At 45.8% G+C, this 23,029-nt stretch overlaps 1 protein-coding gene and 1 long non-coding RNA gene across 2 annotated transcripts; both read right to left on the reverse strand.

Moving 5' to 3' along the window:
* Positions 1–5,561: 5,561 nt before the first annotated feature.
* LOC125756361 (uncharacterized) lies at positions 5,562–5,967 on the reverse strand. Its single transcript, XR_007414441.1, has 3 exons — positions 5,871–5,967; positions 5,745–5,792; positions 5,562–5,650 (listed from the first exon to the last, which is right to left on the reverse strand). It is a non-coding gene; the product is annotated as an uncharacterized LOC125756361 (long non-coding RNA).
* A 4,021-nt stretch (positions 5,968–9,988) lies between these two features.
* On the reverse strand, positions 9,989–20,519 carry LOC125756396 (zinc finger protein 782-like). Its single transcript, XM_049411101.1, has 3 exons — positions 20,399–20,519; positions 17,193–17,612; positions 9,989–11,494 (listed from the first exon to the last, which is right to left on the reverse strand). The coding sequence occupies exons 1-3, from the start codon at positions 20,517–20,519 to the stop codon at positions 10,935–10,937; spliced, it is 1,101 nt and encodes a 366-aa protein (XP_049267058.1). The 3' UTR covers positions 9,989–10,934.
* Positions 20,520–23,029: the final 2,510 nt, after the last annotated feature.

Here is a 23,029-nt window from a genome sequence, read left to right on the forward strand (position 1 = left end):
CTTGTCTTGTTTTGATGTATTCGGGTTTGACCGGCAGGGACGGTTATCAACGCTCGACGCTGTCCGCGAAGTAGTGTTCTAGAAGCGTCGCGATTGTAGTAGATCGGTTTGTTAAGATTGCGCCCCGCACGCGAATGTTCCAGCTTTGTCTAGAGATAACGCCGCCACCAGCGATATTGCTGGAAAGTTCGATAGCGCCTGTATAAAAGCCGACGCGCGTGACCGCTTGTCAGTTGATCGACGGACGACGCCCTGTTCGCCGCTATCATTGTACAGCGTGTATTGCTGTAGTTCTAGTTCTCATTTTCCCGGCCACAAGTTCGGCCCAAATAAACAGTTTCATTCTGCAAACGCCGACTGCTGTCTTCGTCGACGTCACGACCACGTGACATCTGGTGGAGGTGCTGCTTCATGATCCGGACGCCACCGCGGAGCGCTGACCCAAGCCCAAACCGCGAAGAAGACGACTATAAGGTCAACCCGGATCCTCGAACCAGCCGCCGGCAGAAGGGACTACAACCAGAGTACGGGCTCCTTCCCGAAAACGCCAGGCAGCCGAAGACCGTCACATCTACCGCCGAGACGATGACAGACCAACTGCCACCTACAACGGTAGTAATGCAACAGCCAAGGGAGCCACCAACTTTCCGTGGATCGTCTTTTGAAGACCCGGAGAGCTGGCTGGAGACGTACGAGCGAGTCGCCGCCTTCAACCACTGGGACACTGAAGAGAAGCTGCGCCACGTCTACTTCTACTTAGAAGACGCCGCGAAGACGTGGTTCGAGAACCATGAATCGAGCCTTCAATCCTGGGACCTCTTTCGGACGACGTTCCTCAATACCTTCGCGAGCATCGTCCGCAAGGAAAAGGCCGCTGCTTTGCTGGAGACCCGGGTGCAGCTGCCAAACGAAAACGTCACCATCTTCACGGAAGAGATGACTCGACTTTTCCGTCAGGCCGACGCTGCGATGGCGGAAGACAAAAAAGTTCGCCTGCTCATGCGGGGTGTCAAACAAGAACTTTTCGCGGGACTTGTCCGCAACCCGCCCACGACGGTCGCCGAATTCCTCACCGAGGCTACGACTATTGAAAAGACATTGGACATGCGGACGAAACAGTACAACCGCTCTCCGCTGTCTGCAACATATACCGAAGTGCACTCACTAGCCACCGACGACTTGCGCGAAACCATCCGAGCGATCGTGCGGGAGGAGTTGCGCAAGCTGTTACCTTCGCCGCAGCCTCAAGTGGATTCCATCGCAGACATTGTCCGCGAGGAAATCAAAGAGTCACTGGGTGTTCCTCAGCCGGCACCGCCGCAGCTTCAAGCAATGAGTTATGCTGCTGCAGCCCAACGCAACGCCCCCCCTCCTCGCCCGCGTCATGACGCCGCGCCGCCCCAGCAGTTCCGCCGCCAGGCACCACCGCCGCCACCACCGACGCCATACCGCCCGCCAACCGGCCAGCGATACACGCCGAGGAAGACCGACGTTTGGCGCGCCCCCGACCATCGTCCACTCTGCTACCACTGCGGAGAAGCTGGCCACACCTACCGCCGCTGCCAGTATCGACGGATGGGACTGCGTGGGTTCGCCATCGACGCGCCGCGTCCACAGCAGGGTGAACGACCACGTGACATCGCCGACTATCTGGCAGGAGCGCATTGGACCCCCCGAGGACCTTCCCGATCGCCGTCGCCAGGCCGCTACGCCTCTCCCCAACGCCGCCAGTACACTGGCCCTTTCCGGGGCCGGTCGCCTAGCCCGTATCCGGAAAACTAAGGGCAGCAACCGATGGAGGTGCGGTTGCTGTACGACGAAACATCGAAGATCCTCCGCCGCCGACGACGACGCCACGACGAAACCTTGAAGAACCAGACAGAGCCCTGACGACGAAGCCTCGCGGACCGAAGTGGACCTGACAACGCAACGGGGAAGCAGCGGAACAAACCGACGTAGCCGTGACCCGACGCCACGACCTAACTGCAATGCAAGACGACGAACTAGCGACCTCGACGTCCTTATCGACTGCCACAACGTCACAGCTCTCGTCGACACCGGAGCCGACTATTCTGTCATCAGTGGACCGTTCGCCGCGAAGCTGAAGAAGGTTAAGACCGCTTGGGAAGGCCCCGAAATCCGCACCGCTGGAGGCCATCTGATAACGCCGATTGGTGTCTGCACGGCGAGAGTCACCATCAATAACCGGACTTATCCTGCGAGCTTTGTAATCCTACAAAACTGCTCCAGGCATGCAATACTTGGAATGGACTTCCTAAGTGAACAAGGCGCCGTCATCGACCTGAGGTCCGAGTCGATAACACTAACCTCAGATAAAGCGCTCCCGCCCCGCGTGACGCCAGGGAACCATGCATTGAATGTGATAGAAGAGCAGGTGACCATTCCGCCGCGTTCCAGCGTCATTATTTCCGTCGGCACCGAAAAAGCTGAAGACATCGAAGGTGTCATCGAGAGCGATCAGCGTTTGCTGCTAGATCGTGACATTTGCGTCGCAAGGGGCATTGCTCGGTTGCATGAAGGAAAAGGAAGCGTGATGCTAACGAACTTCAGCCAGGAATACAGACACCTGAGCAGGGGCACGACGATTGCATACATCGAAGAAATCTCGGCCGTCAGCGATGCGTTTGCATTTTCGGATTCTGACGAAGCTACGACGACGATCCCTGAGCCACCCCAGACAACGCAAAGGCATCCTAGGGACATCCAAATGACATCCCTTTTGGGAGTTCGGGACATCCAAAAGACGTCCCACACAAGGTGGAAAAACATCCCAAGTGATACAAAAAAAGGCCTTTTTGGGATGTCCCAAAACTGCATGCGTGTGGGATGTTATTGGGACATGTGGCCACTTTTTACTGCAGGATTATTTCAAAAGGGTGGGACATCTGCTCCCATAACATGTTAACTTGCTTCATCGCGCTCGACCACCCCCTACCTGAGAGAGCCAGTTGCCTCTCCAGGAAAGCATATTCCTCGTCCAACCAACCCACTTTTTTTTTCACAAAAACCAAGTCATGTGTTCAGAAACCAAGCAACATGCATGGAACATCAAGTGACCAGCAAAAATGATTTATTGCCTCACTATTATATGGCACTACAATCATGCCGAGAAGGACAGAGAACTTGGTATTGATGAGCATGTAGTCTAAGGTGCACACTTTCGAGTGGAGGGCCTTCCACGGCGTCCAGCAAAAGGGCTTGCAGAGGCAGCTGAGGACAACAAAAACAAAGCCTGCATGTATGTATACGTACTGCACACAACATGCATGAAAATGGTGAACAACAGGAACATAGCATGACTATATTGTCGTATGTCTCCTGAGACAGGGTTAAACCTCATTCCAGATGCACAAGTGCCTGCTTTTACTTATTGCTTTGTCAACACTAGAATCATGAGAACTCTGTATTTATGAGCATGACATCTGGGGTGCACGCTTTCAAACGCAGAGCATTCCAGCTGGCGTCCAACAGCAGGGCTCGCAGAGGCAGCTGAGAACAAAAACAAAGCCTTAATGTACATTTCCATACTGCACACACAAACGCACAAAGATGGTGCACAACGGGGATATAGCATGCCTATTTTGTCCTGTGTGTGTGTTAAGAGGTTAAAGGGACCGACAACCAACTTTTATGGTACCTATTTTCTTTAACGCGACAGAAAGCTTACCAGTCAGAGTGTATAATCAAGGAATGGTGCTGTGGAAAATACCGTGAAACATTTGTAATTCGAATTTTTCTATCTGCGACGGATATGAAGTCGTATACACACGTGACAAGACATGATGCAAACAGTGAGCGTGACAGCGGTTCGTGTTCGAGCGCGGCGGTTTACTGCGTGTGTGTGTACTCGCGCGCATGCACTGCGGCTCGACATGGTCCACTGGCTACCGCGAAGGCAGCGCCGTTACTTGTCACCATGAAACTTCTTTTACCTCATAAGCAGCACAGAATAGAGCGGGGATGGATAGTAATATACATACTAATATTTTTAGGACCAATAATGGCACACATGACGGTATCAGACTACGTGACTTTATACAGCAAAGTGATCAACTCCGCAATCTAGCTTCAAGGCTCTTTCGATAGGTTGCACAACATGCCTTTTTTTTGTTACTTTTAAACACAATTTAGAGATATAAATCCTACTCACAGCGCGAAAAGGATGCTGGAATATGTCAGTATATAGCGCGGTCTTTTCATTTCTGACAGGATCTAATCACAAGTTCTGGCCAGTTGTCGGTCCCTTCTCCTTTAATCCTGGTTCATACTGAAGTGCTTGTAAACAACAATGCACAATTTTACTTATTGCTTTACCAACGAAATTCATGCCAGGAATGACAAAGGAATTGGTATTTACAAGCATGACGTCCAAGCTGCACGCGTTTAAACACAGAGCCTCCCAGCTGTTGTCCAGGAGCGGGGTTCGCAGAGGCAGCTGAGGAAAACAAAAACAAATCCTTCATGTATATGCATATCCACTGCAAGCACAAATATGCATGAAAGTGGCGCACAAAACAAAGCACTACTGTGTTGTTGCATGTCTGCTAGTTTAAGAGGAGTAAAACCTGCTTCATAATTACTTGCTCATAAGCAGAAATTTCTCCTTTTAGCTTACTCTAATTATGTCGGTTACGACTTTCGCATTTACAAGCATGAAGTCTAAGCTGCACGTTTTCCGTCTCGTAACCTGCATGCCTATGTCCAGGAAGCTGAGCACATTCTATGTCATTACCGGTAGGCAAAGGTGCAGACATTTGGGGTAAAGGTGCACACCAGGGGCACCACTACTAGAAGCAGCTAAAAAAAAAAAGAAAAAAGATATGTAATATGTGTACACAGCTAGCACATGCAAAAAGAATATCATTGAGCAACAGTGCATATCACAAATGTGCTACATTTGTTTGGAAGTAAAACCTACTTGACAAACAGAGTGGGCTAGTTGGTCATTTTGGTTGTGTGAAACTACTTGACTGCTGGTAAAGGATGAAAACAACATGCACTGAAAAAAGGCGGAGGTATCGGGAAGCCAGACAAGGTGCCAGTTGCTAATATGCACCAAGTGACTGAGCAACAGGTTCTGCTGCTTCATAGAGATGTAGCAGAAACACCAACATACATTTTTCAGTTTCTTGTTTCAGTAAGACAAAAATCATGATCATAATCACAAACGATACGGTATATACCAGTACAAAACTGGGCTGTGCCCTTTTCTTCTGATAACCGGCTAACTGATGGCCAGCAGCAGGACTCACACGTGCAACTGAATAAAAGAATAGCAAGAATATGCGCTGTTTTGAACATAAGTTCTGGCTTTTCTTACAAATGGTGTCATAATGAGAGCAAAAAATTTGGTACTGGGCATAAACTGAGGGCAAGCCAGTCTTGTGTGCAGCAATGCTTAATTCATGTCCACAGCCCACTACAAATGGTTAAACTTGACACATGCATTTGACCATTCCAATTTTCTTTACGTTTATGTCAGTTGCCGTGGAAAACATATACAACGAACCTTTGAAGTTTTTTTCTTTGTCGTCCAGGATTTCTGATCGTTCTCCACGGCACTACGCACGTGCCGGCTTGCAGTTATTCGAGGCAGATCAGCCATGTGTTCCACGATCGCGGTGTCAATCTACACACGTGGCCGACAACAACAACATATCAGCATTGTGAGCTTAACAGTTTCTGCGGAAGATAAACCAAATCGCGTCACAAATAAAACTTACTCCCACGTGCCATTCTTGCTGCGAGGGTCCAGTTCAGCGTACGCCAACCTGCGCGCGCTGGGGAGCCAAAGAAGAAAGTGCTAAGAACGTGCTGATTGCAGTAATCCAGGCATGTCAAGTACTTACCGAAGAGGTGGAAAAACGTTGAAATCGGCAAGATCTTGCAACCAGGCAAACACCTACGGCATGCGCGCTTGTGATTTTTCGACGAAACGTCACGGATCAAACACCTAAAAACAAGGCCAACGAAGAGTCTGATCTATCCGAACTCCAAACCTCCAAACACGCCGGGCGCCATGATGGCGATGGCAATGTCTGCGCAGTGCTCGCAGCAAATCGTCCACTATTTGAGCAGGTGTTGGCTCGCAGTAAGCGCAATTAAAGAGCAATTGCGTATTAAACCTAAGAAAGAAAACAATAAAATAACAATATTTCATTCAATTCTTCTAAAGTTAATATGTCGGTGTTTTTATAAATACGACACTACCACACCACCGCTCGTGCGGTGCGGCCGCCGTTCTCTGATCTTTCACGCAAAGCACGGCGTGCGTGGCGCGAGTACGTGCGCCGTACCGCTGTACCGCCTTTACCAAGTGCAACACTTGCCCACGCAGACAGCAATCGATCCCTCGTCCTCATAACGGCGCGATATTTAGAAAGAAACAAAAAAAAAACAAACGAACACTTTCACAAAAAACGCGGATATATTGTTTTTCATGTGCATGTAGATATGCAACTGTGCACGCGCGCCAACCATGCTCTCCGGCGGAGTTGCTGTTTCCGATTGTTTAGGATCGCCAATTTTCAACACGGTAGCTTATTTCACCGCTAACTTGAAGTCCCAATCAGATCCTACAAGGGATGTTTTAGGAATGATCCCTATGCACATGTCTAAAGGACATCCTAAAAACCACCTTGTTGGGATGTGGGACGTTTGGACTTTTTTGGGAAGTCCCTGGGATGTAGTGTGTTGTCTGGGACCCTTCGACGTAAACCCTAGTCTTCCCGCTCGCCAACAGCAACAGCTTCGACGCCTTCTGCAGGAATACAGGGACTGTTTCTCGTCGTCATCGCGGGTCCGACGAACGCCCCTTGCTAAGCACCGCATCATAACAGAAGAAAATGCTCGACCACTCCGTCAGAGTCCCTACCGGGTTTCGACGCGGGAACGGGAGGCCGTTAAGAAACAAGTCGATGAAATGCTACACGACGACGTCATCCAGCCTTCCAACAGCCCGTGGGCGTCTCCCGTGGTGTTAGTGAAGAAGAAGGATGGGACCCTACGTTTCTGCGTCGATTATCGTCGCCTGAACAAAATCACAAAGAAGGACGTGTACCCTCTCCCACGGATAGACGACACCCTGGATCGACTCCACAACGCGAATTACTTTTCGTCGATGGACCTCAAGACCGGCTACTGGCAAATTGAAGTTGACGAGAGAGACCGAGAAAAGACCGCCTTTATAACACCGGACGGCCTGTTCGAGTTCAAGGTCATGCCTTTCGGTCTTTGCTCGGCACCTGCGACTTTCCAACGAGTCATGGATACTGTATTAGCTGGCTTGAAGTGGCAGACTTGCCTTGTTTACTTGGACGACGTCGTTGTGTATTCCTCGAACTTCGACGAACACCTCCAGCGACTTCAATCCGTACTTCAAGCAATCAAGAACTCCGGGCTCACCCTGAAGCCAGAAAAGTGCCGCTTCGCGTACGAGGAGCTCTTGTTTTTGGGTCACGTGATCAGCAAGACTGGAGTGCTCCCAGACCCGCAGAAAACAGCTGCCATCGCCGCTTTCCCGCCACCCACCGACAAGAAGGCCGTGCGCCGATTTCTCGGCTTGTGCGCCTATTACAGACGCTTTGTCAAAGACTTTTCACGTATCGCCGAGCCACTAACGCAGCTCACGAAGACCGACGTCGAATTCAGGTGGCAAACAGCGCAAGTGGACGCATTTTATGAACTGAAACGACGCCTGCAGACACCTCCGATACTTGCGCATTTCGACGAATACGCCGATACGGAGATTCACACCGATGCAAGCAGCATAGGACTCGGCGCCGTCCTTGTGCAGCGGACGGGCGGACTGGAAAGGGTTATCAGTTATGCTAGCCGGTCGCTGTCTAAAGCAGAGGTGAACTATTCCACAACAGAAAAGGAGTGCCTCGCCATCATCTGGGCTACGTCAAAGTTTCGCCCCTACCTCTACGGCAGGCCCTTCAAAGTTGTGAGCGACCATCACGCCTTGTGTTGGCTAGCTAACTTGAAGGACCCTTCAGGTCGCCTCGCACGGTGGAGCCTAAGACTTCAAGAATTTGACGTTACTGTCGTGTACAAGTCCGGAAGGAAACACTCCGACGCCGACTGCTTGTCTCGTGCCCCCGTCGACCCACCAACGCCCGACAACCAGGATGATGACAGCTTCTTGGGAGCCATAAGTACCGAAGACTTCGCCGAACGACAGCGAGCCGACCCGGAACTGAAGGGTCTAGTGGAATACCTGGAGGGCAGGACCATCGTTGTCCCAAAAGTATTCAGGCGAGGATTGGCATCATTTTCCATGAAAAACAACGTCCTCGTAAAGAAGAACTTCACTCCGGCCCGAGCCAGCTACCTTATCGTTGTACCTTCGGGACTGCGACCAGAAATTTTGCATGCCCTGCACGACGACCCAACGGCTGGACACCTCGGACTTTCCCGAACGCTCGCACGAGTACAAGAAAAGTACTACTGGCCGCGCCTTGCCGCCGACGTCACTCGCTACGTAAGGACGTGCCGAGACTGTCAGCGACGGAAGACACCGCCCACAAGACCAGCAGGCTTCCTTCAGCCGATCGAGCCTCCTCGGCGACCATTCCAGCAGATCGGGATGGACCTCCTGGGGCCGTTCCCAACGTCGACTTGCGGAAATAAATGGATCGTCGTGGCTACCGACTACCTCACCCGCTACGCCGAAACAAAAGCCCTGCCCAAAGGCAGTGCCGCTGAGGTAGCCAAGTTCTTCGTTGAGAACATCGTCCTTCGACACGGCGCCCCAGAGGTTCTCATCACCGACAGAGGTACGGCGTTCACGGCTGACCTGACTCAGGCGATCTTGGAATACAGCCACACAAGCCACCGCCGCACCACCGCGTACCACCCACAGACCAACGGCCTCACCGAGCGTCTAAATAAGACCATCGCCGACATGCTGGCCATGTACGTCGACGTCGAACACAAGACGTGGGACGCCATCCTTCCGTACGTGACCTTCGCGTACAACACGGCCGTACAGGAAACGACGCAGATGACGCCATACAAGTTGGTCTACGGACGGAGCCCGGCAACGACGCTCGACGCCATGCTACCAAACGTGACCGACGAGGAAAACATCGACGTGACCACCTACCTACAGCGCGCCGAAGAAGCACGACAGCTCGCCCGCTTACGGATCAAGAACCAGCAGACGACTGACAGCCGCCGCTACAACCTTCGCCGACGCCACATGGAATACCAACCCGGTGACCGTGTATGGGTATGGACGCCAATACGCCGACGAGGACTTAGTGAGAAGCTTCTTCGACGATACTTCGGACCGTACAGGGTACTTCGACGCCTCGGCGCACTCGACTATGAGGTTGTCCCTGACGGCATTACGAACTCTCAGCAGCGCCGTGCGCGACCTGAAGTCGTCCATGTCGTGCGCCTTAAGCCGTTTTTTTGCGCGTTAGCGAGCCTGGGGACTCTATTTTTTTTTCCTTTGTTATTGTAATTTATTTGTGTATGCACTTGTTTTTTTTTTTTTCTCTTCTATGTTCTTTCACAAGCATCGGGACGATGCTTTTCAGAGGGGGGCAATGCCACGCCCACTTCTTGTCTTGTTTTGATGTATTCGGGTTTGACCGGCAGGGACGGTTATCAACGCTCGACGCTGTCCGCGAAGTAGTGTTCTAGAAGCGTCGCGATTTAGTAGATCGGTTTGTTAAGATTGCGCCCCGCACGCGAATGTTCCAGCTTTGTCTAGAGATAACGCCGCCACCAGCGATATTGCTGGAAAGTTCGATAGCGCCTGTATAAAAGCCGACGCGCGTGACCGCTTGTCAGTTGATCGACGGACGACGCCCTGTTCGCCGCTATCATTGTACAGCGTGTATTACTGTAGTTCTAGTTCTCATTTTCCCGGCCACAAGTTCGGCCCAAATAAACAGTTTCATTCTGCAAACGCCGACTGCTGTCTTCGTCGACGTCACGACCACGTGACAATATAACGGAAATTTTTTTTAGGTTAAGCTGGAACATCCTGTTAATTAACCCCATTGCAACATCTTGCGTTTTCCTTCTCCCTCCCCAGTAGAGCCTTTCTCAATTCAGATTCCCAAAATTAGTACAAAATGTACACATACACAGCTTGGTGGAATAACAGTGCATAGTCACTCATCAATAAAAATACAAGGGTTTTTCGCTGACCTTATTATAACATAGAGAATATTCAAATGGTTAGTGAAGAACATTGTAACAAAGCATAAAGAAATAATGAAACATTCTCACTCATTCTACTACATGCATACAGACACTCTAGTGACAATAAGCTTCAATGGTGTGCTACATACACCAGCAATGTTATGGTGCTCTAGGATAACTTGTATAAAATGTGCCTTTATCAAAAAAGAAAAATTGTGGCATCTATACGCTAGTGGTGTGAAGACTGTGGGAAGAGCGGAGCTGGCGGCCTTGTCCTTTCCTCCTCACCTTTATTTCCCTTTCCCACCCCTTGCTGTACTGTAGTATACATGGCTATATGTTTTACCCTCTCCCCTCCTCATTTATTTCTCCTCACCATTACTTCCCTTTCCCACCCCCTTGCTATACTACACTACACATGGCTATGCTATGCTTTCTTTCTCCATGTTAGGCTTAGCACAATTAGGCATAATTAGATATGGCTCAATTAGGCTTAGCTCAACCAGGCACAAGGTAGCTTAATTAGTCTTGACTCAAATGAACAAGGCATAATTCAGCTCAGCCAGGCCTAACAGTCCTGACTAAGCTTAACTTGGCTTCGCGAGGTGACATAATAGCCAGGGGTAGGCTTGGCTAAGCTTATCTTGGCATCGCTCAGTGACATCATAGCTAAGTGCAGTTTTCTGGCTGCACCACACGACCGAATGAAATGCTTGTAAAAATCTTGTGCAGTAGAAATTGTATTGAAATGTTCACTGGCGTTTATGCAGAAGCAGGTGTTTTCTGAGGTGTACCCCCTGCCTAAACCTCTGGGGGCATGAAGGGCATTGATATGGCCTCTCGCCAGTGTGTATGCGCACATGCTTGTTCAGTGTCGACTTCTGTGAGAAGCTTTGGGGGCACAGGTGGCACTTATGCGGTCGCTCGCCTGTGTGGGTAAGCATGTGACTGTCTAATGTGGTCCTTAGTGAGAAGTGTTGGGGGCACAGGTGGCATTTAAATGGTCGCTTGCCCGTGTGGGTGCACAGGTGACCGTCCAATGTGGCCTTTAGTGAGAAGCCTGCGGGGCACAGGTGGCATTTAAACGGCCGCTCGCCCGTATGAACCCTCATGTGCCGTATTATGTTACAAGGCCTATCAGTCTTGTAGTCACACAAGTTGCAGTGGTGACGGAGTCCCCGATGCGATTTCTCAGCATCTATAGTTGCCGGAGGGATGGAAGACCCCAAAGCTGCACAAAGAAAACAAGAAAGGTATTGCTTTTCATTGGAATAGAAAGCAAATTTAAATTCTAGGATCTTTACTTGGCAGTCTCACTCAACAGTTATGAGTCACGGCGTAGTAATGAAATCTCGGTTAATTTCGAGCCCCTTAAGGTTTTTTCTGATGTTTTACATAAACACAAATATACAGGTGGTTTTGCATTTCACCCCTGTTACAGTGTGGCCACTGTAGCCATAGCTATGAAATTACAAAGCAACTAAATGAGTCTATTGTTGTGCGACACAAATTCTGGAATGAAAAAGGCTTGAGGGCAGCTTCAGAAAGAAAGCAAACCTAGTCAACCCTTCAGATCTGTCTGATATAGACGCACACGAGTTCATAAGGAGAAAGTTCATGAAACACACTCGTACTGTTACTGAGAATATGCATTCAATACAGTCTCTTACACCCTACAGTCTTGCTGCAATATTTCAGTATCTCATGACATCATTTTACATGTATAAGCGCATCCCAGTAGACAGCACACTACTGTGTACTGCTCAAAAGGACATGAAATTACTCAATCACAAATTCACAATACCAAAGGCAGAAGACGCTTGGTAAGAGAGAAAACGCGCAAAACAAAAATTGAGGTGGCAACACCACCATAAAGCTCTCACGCACCAGCACACTATGGCGTTATGAATTTTGATGGCTTGTGTTAGGGCCTACTTCACACGCAAAAAGATTAAAATTCGACGTCACACTGACATCCACGTGCTGAAGTATTGGTGCGAAATTCAAAAATAAAACTTTTACGTTCATTTCCTTTTCTATTAATTATCCTATGATGGCAAATTTAAATACCAAGGATGTATAATATTCACAAGACACAGTAAATTATTCAGTGTGAAAACATAAAGCAGTGATTATGTCACAAATGGTTAGATGCAAAAGCACTGGCATGCAAAAAGAAAACAATTAACAAGATAAAAAATTAATAATAGTCAATATAAAATAAAGAGCTCTTAAAAGTCTTACAAGTGCCGAACATAGAGGCAGCAAAAGTACGAACCTAAAATTAAAAAAACATCATCTTATCATTCACCAAAGAACAGTACACATGTAGAATTGAAGGCTGCGCCAGTTGGTGACAGTTCTTGACAGTTCATTATGTTCAAGAACAGTACGCATAGATGCAGAAGTAAAGGCACAGACCCTACCAAAATGTAACATTCCACAAATAAATTGGTAAATTTTTACCAGGCTGTCAAATGGCACTTAAAGAGTGAGACACAAGACAAATATTAAGTGATCCTGAAGTGATATGACAGTGTTAGTGTATTTGTTGCCAAATTAAAGGCCATACGTTAATGACAAAATCGTAGACCAGGATTGGCAGCATCTATTCCAATTACAAAATTAAATGAAATTATCAAGGCTGATTAAAAAGATTCCAATAATATGATGACATATGTACTCGCACCTGCATGGTCAAATCGTTAATGATCCGCCAGACAATGACATTTCATTTACAGCGTCCTTGCTATTGAAATTACACTTGTTCTTCCCAATTCTCTGGAATGCTACAAAGCATGAGGTACACATAAACAGATTCCTAATTGAGAGTCTAATCACAATTACATAATGTGGACCTACACAGCTGATTGATCTGTCCGGTGGCATAATGGCGCTACGTCTTCATGAGTGTTAAAATGAGTGTTTCGCATGAGGGATTTAAAGTTAAAAACACAGTGGAGTGCTTGCTCATGAGTACACGTTAGATGTGGGTGTTTGTGAAAAATGCCTTAAATTTGTCATTTTCTGCTAGTTTCTGTGTCAAATTAAAGTTGTGCCTACCGATTTCAGCACCCAATCTTACAGTTTGGCTGAAAATCTCGGCGGCAAAAATTTTGTTCAGTATCCCTTTAATGTCTTTCTAAATCCAAACACATAGGTGTCTTTGTAATTTACTCCAACTGCAATGAAGCCATTGGAACTGTAGTTATAATGTCGAAGAAATGAAATGAAGGTAACATTGATTTACACTAATTCAATGAAAAAGCCTCGAGAGTAATCTCAGACTATTCAGTCTTTTACATCTGCTCAAAACATATGTGATTGCTAAAGGTGAAGTTAGTGAAACACACACTTATTGTTCCTAAAAACATGTATTCAACATAATCTCTCGCACTCTACTGTCTTGCTGCAATGCCCTAATATCTCTTGAGATCATTTTATACATATAACACATCTTAAGAAACACAGGATATCAGAATGTATGTTTCTCTGAAAAATATCAAAGCAGAACAACAGAATTAGTACTTATTCAGTGCTAAGGTTGAAAAAGCAATGAAATGCCTATGTTAAAGAGCACAAAAGGCAACAGACAGAAGAAATAAGAAAAAAAAGGAGAAATAAAAAAATGCCTAATGGAATCAAGGACCACACATACGCGATTTAGTTTCTCATATGCTGTTGTATTAATAATAAATAATGCTTCCCACAGATAACCTTTTTTTTTAGTGCTATTGATTCCGTTCTTTTGAAGCACTGAAACATTAAGGTAATCACAAAAACGCTCCAAGAAGTTAGTACACTAGAACCTAGAGAGAACAGATACATGAGCATCACCGAAAAAAGATGAAATCACATGATGTATAAAGCAAAGCACTCAAAAGATCAGTTGCAGAGGTGCGTGATAAATAAAATATACAGACATAAATAAAAAGTAACACGAAATTCAATGACAGGTAGGAAGCAGGGGTAGATGATAGAATGTTCAATATCTGAGTGACCTCAGAGTTCTTTGGTATTTGGTGACATGAACCTAGGGAGAGGAGGAGGGGAACAAAATATTATCAGTCCTACATATAGGGCTGCTATACGAGATGCATTTTTGAATTCCTAATAATCAACCTCCGACAGAACTTTGTTCTGAAGTCACAATTTAGCGTTGTGCTGCTCAACTATGCCTAAAAGCTAAAATATACACGAAGGAAGGCAAATGAAACAAGGTGCAAACTATCAACTGAAAATTTATTCAAACACCAAACATGTATATATGCGGTTATATGAACCCGTGTTGAAAACACGTGTACAAAGAGCGATTGTCTCAATAACGCGCTTCCAGAAAACTTATCTCCACAGCTAGTAATGTGATGGAGGGCTTCGCGACACATGCATCACCAGCTTTGTTACTCAGATATGCTTCCTCTATTTCACGCGCTACCCTATCTTTGAACCTAGATTCCACTGTCGTCTCAGCGAACTGCGGTGCGTAGACGCATTCTCTGCAGTGCAAGGAAAGGTTAGAGCACGGCTGTCCCTTTAGTGAGATGAATTTTCTGGAAGAGCGTCACTGAGACAATCTCTGTGTGTACACGTGTTTTTAACACGGGTTCATCTAACCGGATATATATATATATATGTTTGGTGTATCAATAAATTTTCAGTTGATAGTTTGTGCCGTGTTTCGTTTGCCTTTCTTCGTGTTTTCGTTCTTTCGCGCACCACAGCATTAAGATGAGTTACCAACTCGCCCAGCAGTCCGTGCTTCTCGGGGTAGTTAAGTTGAATATAATAAGACAAAGTGCCAGGTTGCACTGTAACATTCTGTGAAGCTATCCTGAAGTTCAACAAGTGAGAGCATAAGAAGTAGGGGTGTGCGAATATTCGAAATTTCGAATATTTTTCGAATAGTGTTTGCTATTCGATTCGATTCGCATTGGAATTTTACTATTCGAACTATTCGAACTTCCCAAAAACAAATACAGTCAACGTCCATTTGAAAGTGACCCCTTCAGATTTTCAATATGCTTCACCTCATTACACTATCGTATTGCGGCAAAGCTGCCTTTCAAGCTCCCTTACGGTCGAACTTTGTCAAGACACAGTCAACGTCCGATTGGAAGTGGTCCCTAGATTTTTAATATGCTTCGCCTCATCACACCCCCGTATAGCGGCAAAGCTGCCTTTCAAGCTCCGCTACGATTGCAAATCTATTAACTTAAGAAAACGCTGGTTCCAACATGGGGATGAAAGATGTGGCAGAGTTGGGGGCTCAATTAATGCTCTCTTGGACCTGAAATTCGGGCAGGAAGTCCGAAAAATCGGACGCCGAAGCTTTTTAGCATCCAAAATTTCAGATGTTCTTATATATCGACGTCTACGAGGCAGATTTGGAACTCCGGACTTGAAGGGAGCAGACCCTTGTCCGCCACACCAGTTGGGCTTCCACAGAAGTTGAAAGAGGAGTAGAGGCTGAGGAAATGGCATTTTTGCCTATCACGTATAAAGTGTTGTCGACAACACTTTGGTTGCACCAAATCATGTACATAAATACAATTCGGCCTCTACATTACCTCATTCTGGATAAGACAACTATGAAACACCACCCCGCCAGTGCTTCATCAACCTAGCGAAAGGAAACACTTTCATGTTGCTATCTCATAAGAGTATGCTTAGGAATCCCCTCCAACTTTTTTTTGTGCAATTTCGCTTCGAAGTATTCAAAATATATTCTAGAAATATTCGAGAAATATTCGAAAAATATTCGATTCGATTCGCACTCACACTTCAATATTCGAATTCACTTCGCACCCAAAATTTTGCTATTCGCACAGCTCTAATAAAAAGAATCACTGTTTTAACGAAAACACAAAGCATTAATAGGAGCGGCAATCTATTAATGTTACATACAAAATAAGGTTTAGAGGTTTACTAGAAATATATATTGCAGAAATCATTTCCGTACTAATTAAATTAATGAGCTTGGCTGATGCTCCCACAAAAAAAAAAAAACATGGACATCACTCAATAACTGCAAAGACTGGCTTCCACAATGCTTGCATGATGAACAAGATGAAGAGAAATGAGCAAATGCAAAGCAGAGAATCTCGCTTTTCTGAGATATCACAAGCTGCATACAGAGATCAGACTGTGTGCGTGAAGTGTGCATGAAACGACTAGCAATCTTCGCTTGTGCAGCCCTTGGAATGGGCACATTGTTTGCAAAGTTCGCTGCACGCACTGCCTTGTATGAACGTTGTTATGGTGGGAAGAAACAGTTTTAAAATGATGCTTAATTATTCTCAACCCCATCGTCATATGCTGCGCATTTGTTTTCCTGCACCCTCCCCTGCACAGCCGTGATCATAGCTTTCCTCCATTCATATAAAGCACACCCTTCTATCCCCTACTCAGAAGTGTGATGGCTGAGTGAAATCTTGAAAGCCTTTCTTCAAGATCCCACACCGAGTGCGGATCATGGGAGGATTGCATCGCATTCGCACTTTAGATGAACTCGCTACACCAATGACAACATTGCAGTAGGAGTGTCCCAATACCTACAATTGCAGTAATGCTTGTACCCATTCTTCAGAATGCCACTAGGCATAAAACACATACACATAAATTCCCAAATCAGGCTCCCAAAATTATTACAAAATGTACGCGTACACAGCTCGGTGGTATAATGGTACTGTGTCTTTATCGCTCACGACTATAAATACAAGGGCCTTCATTGACCTTATTACATACAAATTATTCGAATGACAAGTGAAGAACACTGTAAAGCACAAAAAAATTATGAGACATTTTCACTACATTTTCCTGCATGCGTACAGATGCTCTAGTGACAAAAACGAAGCGGTGCTAAAACTAAAACTGGGGCATTAATGTCCTACGTAACTGGGCCACCATTCTATAACGCTCTGGAACAAATGAAATGCGCCTTTACAAAAAAGAAAAAAAAAAGCCTGCATGGCCGAAATTACACTGAAATTGTCACTGGCGTTCATGCAGACGCAGGTGTGCTTTGAGGTTTCCACGACGCGAAAACGCCTGGAGGCTTGAAGTGCACTGATATGGCCGGTAACCTGTGTGAGTGAGCACATGATTCTTCCGGGTGCTCATATGCGAGAAGCTTTGGGGGCACAGGTGGCATTTATATGGTCGTTCACCAGTGTGGGTGTGCACATGCATGCTCAGTGAAGACTTCTGTGAGAAACTCTGGGGGCACAGGTGGCAGTTAAATGGACACTCGCCCGTATGAACCCTCCTGTGTCCTGTCAGGTTAGACCGCTTATCAGTCTCGTAGTCACAGAAATCACAGTGGTGACGGCATCCCCGATGAGACTTGTTGGCATCTGTAGTTTCAGGAGGGATGAAAGACCCTGAAGCTGCACAAACAAAACAAGGCAGGCCAATCAAGCATTGCTTTTCAACTGAAAATAAATCTTAATTTTAGGGTTTTACAAGGTGTTGCAGTAGAATGATCTCGGTTAAGACAACACACACACACACACACACACACACACACACACACACACACACACACACACACACACACACACACACACACACACACACACACACACACACACACACACACACCACATTCATATTTTACTAAGTGCATGTATTCTGCATAATCTTTTGCTGCTTTATCCTAATATTAAGCTTGTGCGAATATTTGAGCACTTTGAATATTCGAATGAAAAATATGGTATTCGAATTCGCTTCGATTTTGAATTATTGGAAATTTTGAAGTATTCGAAATGAACAAAAGGTGTATATTAGTCCGCTTGTAACCTTCCTGTAAAGGTGGTTTCACTGCAGTAGAGGGGTGATATTCACCTCGAGATCGGGCTACAGGCGGCAGCACTGTCGCCGCGCTAGTGTGGATAGGCGGCCGGCGGCATGTATACAAATGTACACAACGGCGCTTCCGTTCATCAGCGAGTTGCGCTTATCTCACAGGTAATAGTAACGTTCGGTGGGCTTCGTGCATCGATTCGGCAATGGAGAACGTACATATTACCAGAGGGCTGCAGTCAACGCGTTTTATTCGCCGACAATCAGTTCGAGCTGCTCAAAAGTGCTGAATCGATGCACGAAGCCCACCGAACGTTACTATTACCTGTGAGATAAGCGCAACTCGCTGATGAACGGAAGCGCCGTTGTGTACATTTAGTCTGCGGTTTTGCACTTTTTGACATTTTTTGCTGTTTTATTTGAACGTGTCTAGCTGGTGTCCCGCCTACTACGCAGTGCTGTTGCGCGAGTGAACTAATTACATATTTACTTCTTGCTTATCTGGCTACCGAATATCACTCTGTGCACTGTGTGCATGAATACGCACCCGTATTTTTTTTTTTCTTATTCAGCTCTCCATGATATGTAGGACAGTTGATACGAAATTTAGTCAGAAAAGCTACGTGGCCGACAGCGCTTTAGCACTATGAAGGTCTTTCACACGTACGGGCTTGATTTTATTCCAGTAACAGTGTCAAAAAGAAACAGTTCAGCACAGAGCTTTCTTCGATTCATTAGCTGCATGACAATGATGCAACAGAGGAGTGGTTAATTTATGGGACTAAAGTGAGTTGTTTCTTTTTTTTTTTTTTTCAACCCAATGATGCTCACTGGCTTCATAAATCTATAGCAAGGCCGCACAAAAGCTCAAGATAACGTGAAAACAAAAAAAAGATAAGGTTTTGCGTGAAATTACAACAATATGATTGTAAGGCACGCCGTATATATGAAAAGAGAAAAAGAATAGAATACATATAAGACCTACACATAACCCACACTCCCACTTTTCAAGGACATTTTCGCATTTTTTGGTGTGGGTTTATATTATAAGCGAGAAAATACAATAAACATGCCTTAAATGACAGCATATGGAAATCCAAAAAACAGCAGGAAGGGGAAGATGGAAGCTTGCGATGAAAAAATCCAAAAAGTAGCCAAAAAGTAGCCAATTTAAACCACTGGTGCGCTGCTAGCGCAGTGACTCGACCGTGCGGGAGAAGCATGGTAGTTGTGCGGTTAGCGCGGGATCAGGCTGGCGGTGGTAGTGGTTACGGGCACGTACGAAGCGACAACGCACTTGCTGGGGGGAAACCCAAAAGTATTTTGCATCTAGAATATCTTTCCGCTTGCAGATTTGCGGGTACAAACTTAGTCTAGATGCCACGTGAGGAAATCCTAAATGTGTCCATATAAACAGCTGAACTATTTGTATCTGTGCATGTGTACTGCATCACCTCCACAGTGCAACTGCTGTGACCTACAGACAGTGATTAATGATGTTCTGCTGACAGATCGTCAGCCTCTCCGCACACACAACAGTTCTCTAGCTGACAATCCTTGACCAAATGATTCCAGATCTGAAGATGCACTCACATATTTGCTAGTATCCCTATCCCATCACCGCTAAGGTCATGGAACAAACACGATCAATTTCTTTGGGATCCCTCTCATACAAGAATTTCATGTCTGTCTGGAAAACATGGTATGCATGCTAGATAAAATTCTCTCCCAATTTTTCCTAGCGACCCACCGCACGATACAAATTGTGGAACACAGTGCAGCAAATCTGTGGTGCAATACGCTGTGGTACAACATTTACCACCACTCACTGCGGCTTGTCAAAAAGTTTCATTAATGCGAAGCTCAAATGGTCAATTATGTCTGTTAGGGTGCATTAGAGGCCCAAATCGCAGGCTCAACTACTTGGATTTCTTTTTGCTTGGACAATGCCCAGCCATTCAAAGCTAGAGCATGCATGCATGGGGTCATCAGATCACCACATGCTTCCGTTTGTGGTGCCGCAACATGCCAAATGCCTACACATTGCTGTGCCCCCTACAGGGTGTACAAATGTATATACTTAACTCACTTTTTATGGCAGAGGATTTACAGATAAAATAGCTAATGTTCCTGAGGATAGCTGAATGCAGTAAATCTTTTGCTTTTATTTTTTCTCTGTTCCCATTCAGTCAAGTTGTGCATTGCCATGACCTAATCAACTAAAGCCTGTCATGCTTTCAAACAGCCCAGAATAACAAAATAATTAACAAAAAGGCTAAAGTTTAAGGCACGTAAAGTCTATGCAGGTAGTCTGCTGAATACGTAATAGGCAATAAAAGTTGCATTGTACCAATGCGATGAAAAATCCTTGAACATGGGGTGCTGTTGGAGCCAATGTTTCAACAAGTGGTCTTGCCTCCTTCTAGGCAGCCTTCAGTTGCTTCCTTCAAGACATGACCACTGGTTGGAACGTTGGCTCCAGCGACATCTTGTCTTGAAGGAGTGTTGAAGAATTTTTCATCGCTTCCATCTTTCATGGAACTTCTGCCTGATCTGCCTTTTTCAAGATGCCTCTGCGCATGCGTGCATCCCTAGCGAAAAAGTCGCGAAATGTCTCTTCATCTGGGAGACTTTGCTTCTCGCAATACTGCTTGTCCCGGCCCCTACCAAAACGGCAGAGGGCAGCACAGGAAAATGAAAGAGGCGAATTGTATCAATGTGATACTTTTACCTCATATCGGTCTATCACAAGAAAAATTGTGCTGAAGAGATTAAAATGTTGTTTCACTGGGTCTCTGGGGTTACGGCAGAATTGTTCGCGCCTCTTATTGCTTCAAAACAGCACCTGTTATACCCTAATGCAAGCATAATGACTAAATCATGGTGCATAAAAAAAAGCTAGATGGACCACCGCATTTCAGTAATACTTATTATCCCCGACGAAAATACGTAAGCAAAACCGCATTCTATGGCAATAATAAATGATCAAGAATATTAAAGCCATCACTCAATTTTTATTGCAACATAAAGAAAAAGTGAGGCAGCTACGCACTAGTGGTACAAAGACTGAGGAAACAGTGGAGCTCTTGGCCTTTCCCTTCCTCTGCACCCTCACTTCCATTTCCAACCACTTGCTATACCATACAAGTCTATGCTATGCTTTACTCTCTCCCCTTCTCCTCACTTCCATTTCCCTCCTCCTCTTCTCTTTCCCACCCCCTTGCTATACAATACAAGGCTACACCTTATCCTTTCCTTTACTCCTTACCCTCCATTCCCTTTCCCACTCCTTTGGTATACTATATGCATGGCTATGCTGTGCTAGGCACTGCTTGGCAAATACTTCTCTTTCCCACCACTTGCTATATTATACTGTACATGGTTATGCTATTGTTTACCCTCTCACTTCCTCCTTTCCCTCCTTTGCAGCCTATCATGAGTCCCCCTCACATGCACTTCCCTTTTCCATCCTCTTGCTAAACTATACTACAAGAGGCTATGCAATGCATTACCCTCTCTCCTCCTTCTCCTTTCCTTCCTTCTTACCCTCACTTCCCTTTTCCACTACTTGCTATGCATGGCTATATATGCTACGGTAGGAGCTGCTTGGCACGTACCCGCTTTCTGTGGTGCACACCTGCCCAGCTCTGTGTGGACGATGCCGCAGTTTCGCCATGGCTTTAACAGCTCTACTCTTAAAAAGTGGAGGCGAACGTAATCCATGACATAGTTGTCTGGTAGTGGCGCGGCGCTCACACCTCAGCATTCGTGTGCCCTGGTGTATTCCTTGGGTTAACTTTGTGTTTCATTGCGCAGCTGAAGCGAATCTCAGAGGCCATGTAGAAAGAAGCACGTGGTAGAGATCTGCTCCACCAGGTGCCGCAACGGTCCCAGCTGCTCTAGGGCACCCCGATGCCAGCGTTCCTTCGTAGGCATGAAAAAACGCTGCCATCGAGGCACCCCGAGATGCTCACAAGGAAAGTGCCTGCTCTGGCAATGAACTCACTGAATTAAATTTCATTAGTAATACCACCAGTTAATTTACCTTTATCTTAAGTAAACTTAAGCTCCAATATCATATGTATGCAATAGAACCATTAACTTGAAACAGAACCATTGATTTCATACCAGTTTCTTTGTTTTGTTTAAACACATTTTCTGAATATTCGGAAAAGCCGAAGTGCTCGATCGAAAGTGCTTGGAAGAGGAACAAGACTTTCATTCGTTGCTCGTGCCACTAAAAAATGTTATGACTTTATATACTTATATACTTTGAGTGCATGCATTGAAATATGAAGAATGCAAAATATTGCCACATGCGATTTTTTTTACACTTTTATCTAACCAACTCATTAAACATGTAACCACTGCCTTGTGCAGGCCAAGCTGGAATGTCTGGGAACCTTCCTGATTATTTTATACTCTTCAGATTATATTACGCTCACAACGTGAACACGAGTTCATTCTGGAACTAATGTGGCCATCAGGGACAACACAGGCATCTTCGATGTCACATGTATAAATGCTGATGTGCCTTACAGCTGATCAGCTAACCAACGGCCAACGACTGTAATTGCCACTATCAGTGTACAGTGTGTACTGCTTGTACTGTCACTTCATTTCCTGGGTACGAGTTTGCCCAATAAAAAGTTGCGTCTTTAACAGCCCGACTTCTTCCTTCTTCACCGTCGTGATCACGTGACAATATTCACAACACATCATAATTTACTTAGTCTGATAAAACATAATTAAGTAAATGAGCATTTCGTTGAATACTTAATTCATACATCGATTGCTTGTATGCAAGATGAGAATGAAAAGCTAAAACATGATAATAATAGGCTATTAAAAAAATTCCAAAAATGCTTAGATGTACAGAATGTGGACGCAACTGAAGTATGAGCCTAAAATGGAAAGACGACATCTAATCAATCCCCAAGAAACGATAGAGAGGGTACCAGGAACAAAGATGCAGAAGGAAGAAAGGCATAGATCATAATGAAATTTAACATTACACTAATAGTAAACTTTTACCAGATAGCTGAAT

Source organism: Rhipicephalus sanguineus, chromosome 11 (assembly GCF_013339695.2).
Source record: "Rhipicephalus sanguineus isolate Rsan-2018 chromosome 11, BIME_Rsan_1.4, whole genome shotgun sequence".
In the NCBI taxonomy this organism is placed as follows: domain Eukaryota; kingdom Metazoa; phylum Arthropoda; class Arachnida; order Ixodida; family Ixodidae; genus Rhipicephalus; species Rhipicephalus sanguineus.

Coding starts and splice junctions, on each gene's coding strand:
- LOC125756396 (XM_049411101.1), bottom strand. CDS start 20,519: ATGAAAGATGGAAGCGATGAAAAATTCTTCAACACTCCTTCAAGACAA. Junction 17,613..20,398: donor TGAAGGCTGCCTAGAAGGAG/GCAAGACCACTT, acceptor ATTTATTTTCAG/TTGAAAAGCAATGCTTGATT. Junction 11,495..17,192: donor AAACCTCAAAGCACACCTGC/GTCTGCATGAAC, acceptor CTGTTGAGTGAG/ACTGCCAAGTAAAGATCCTA.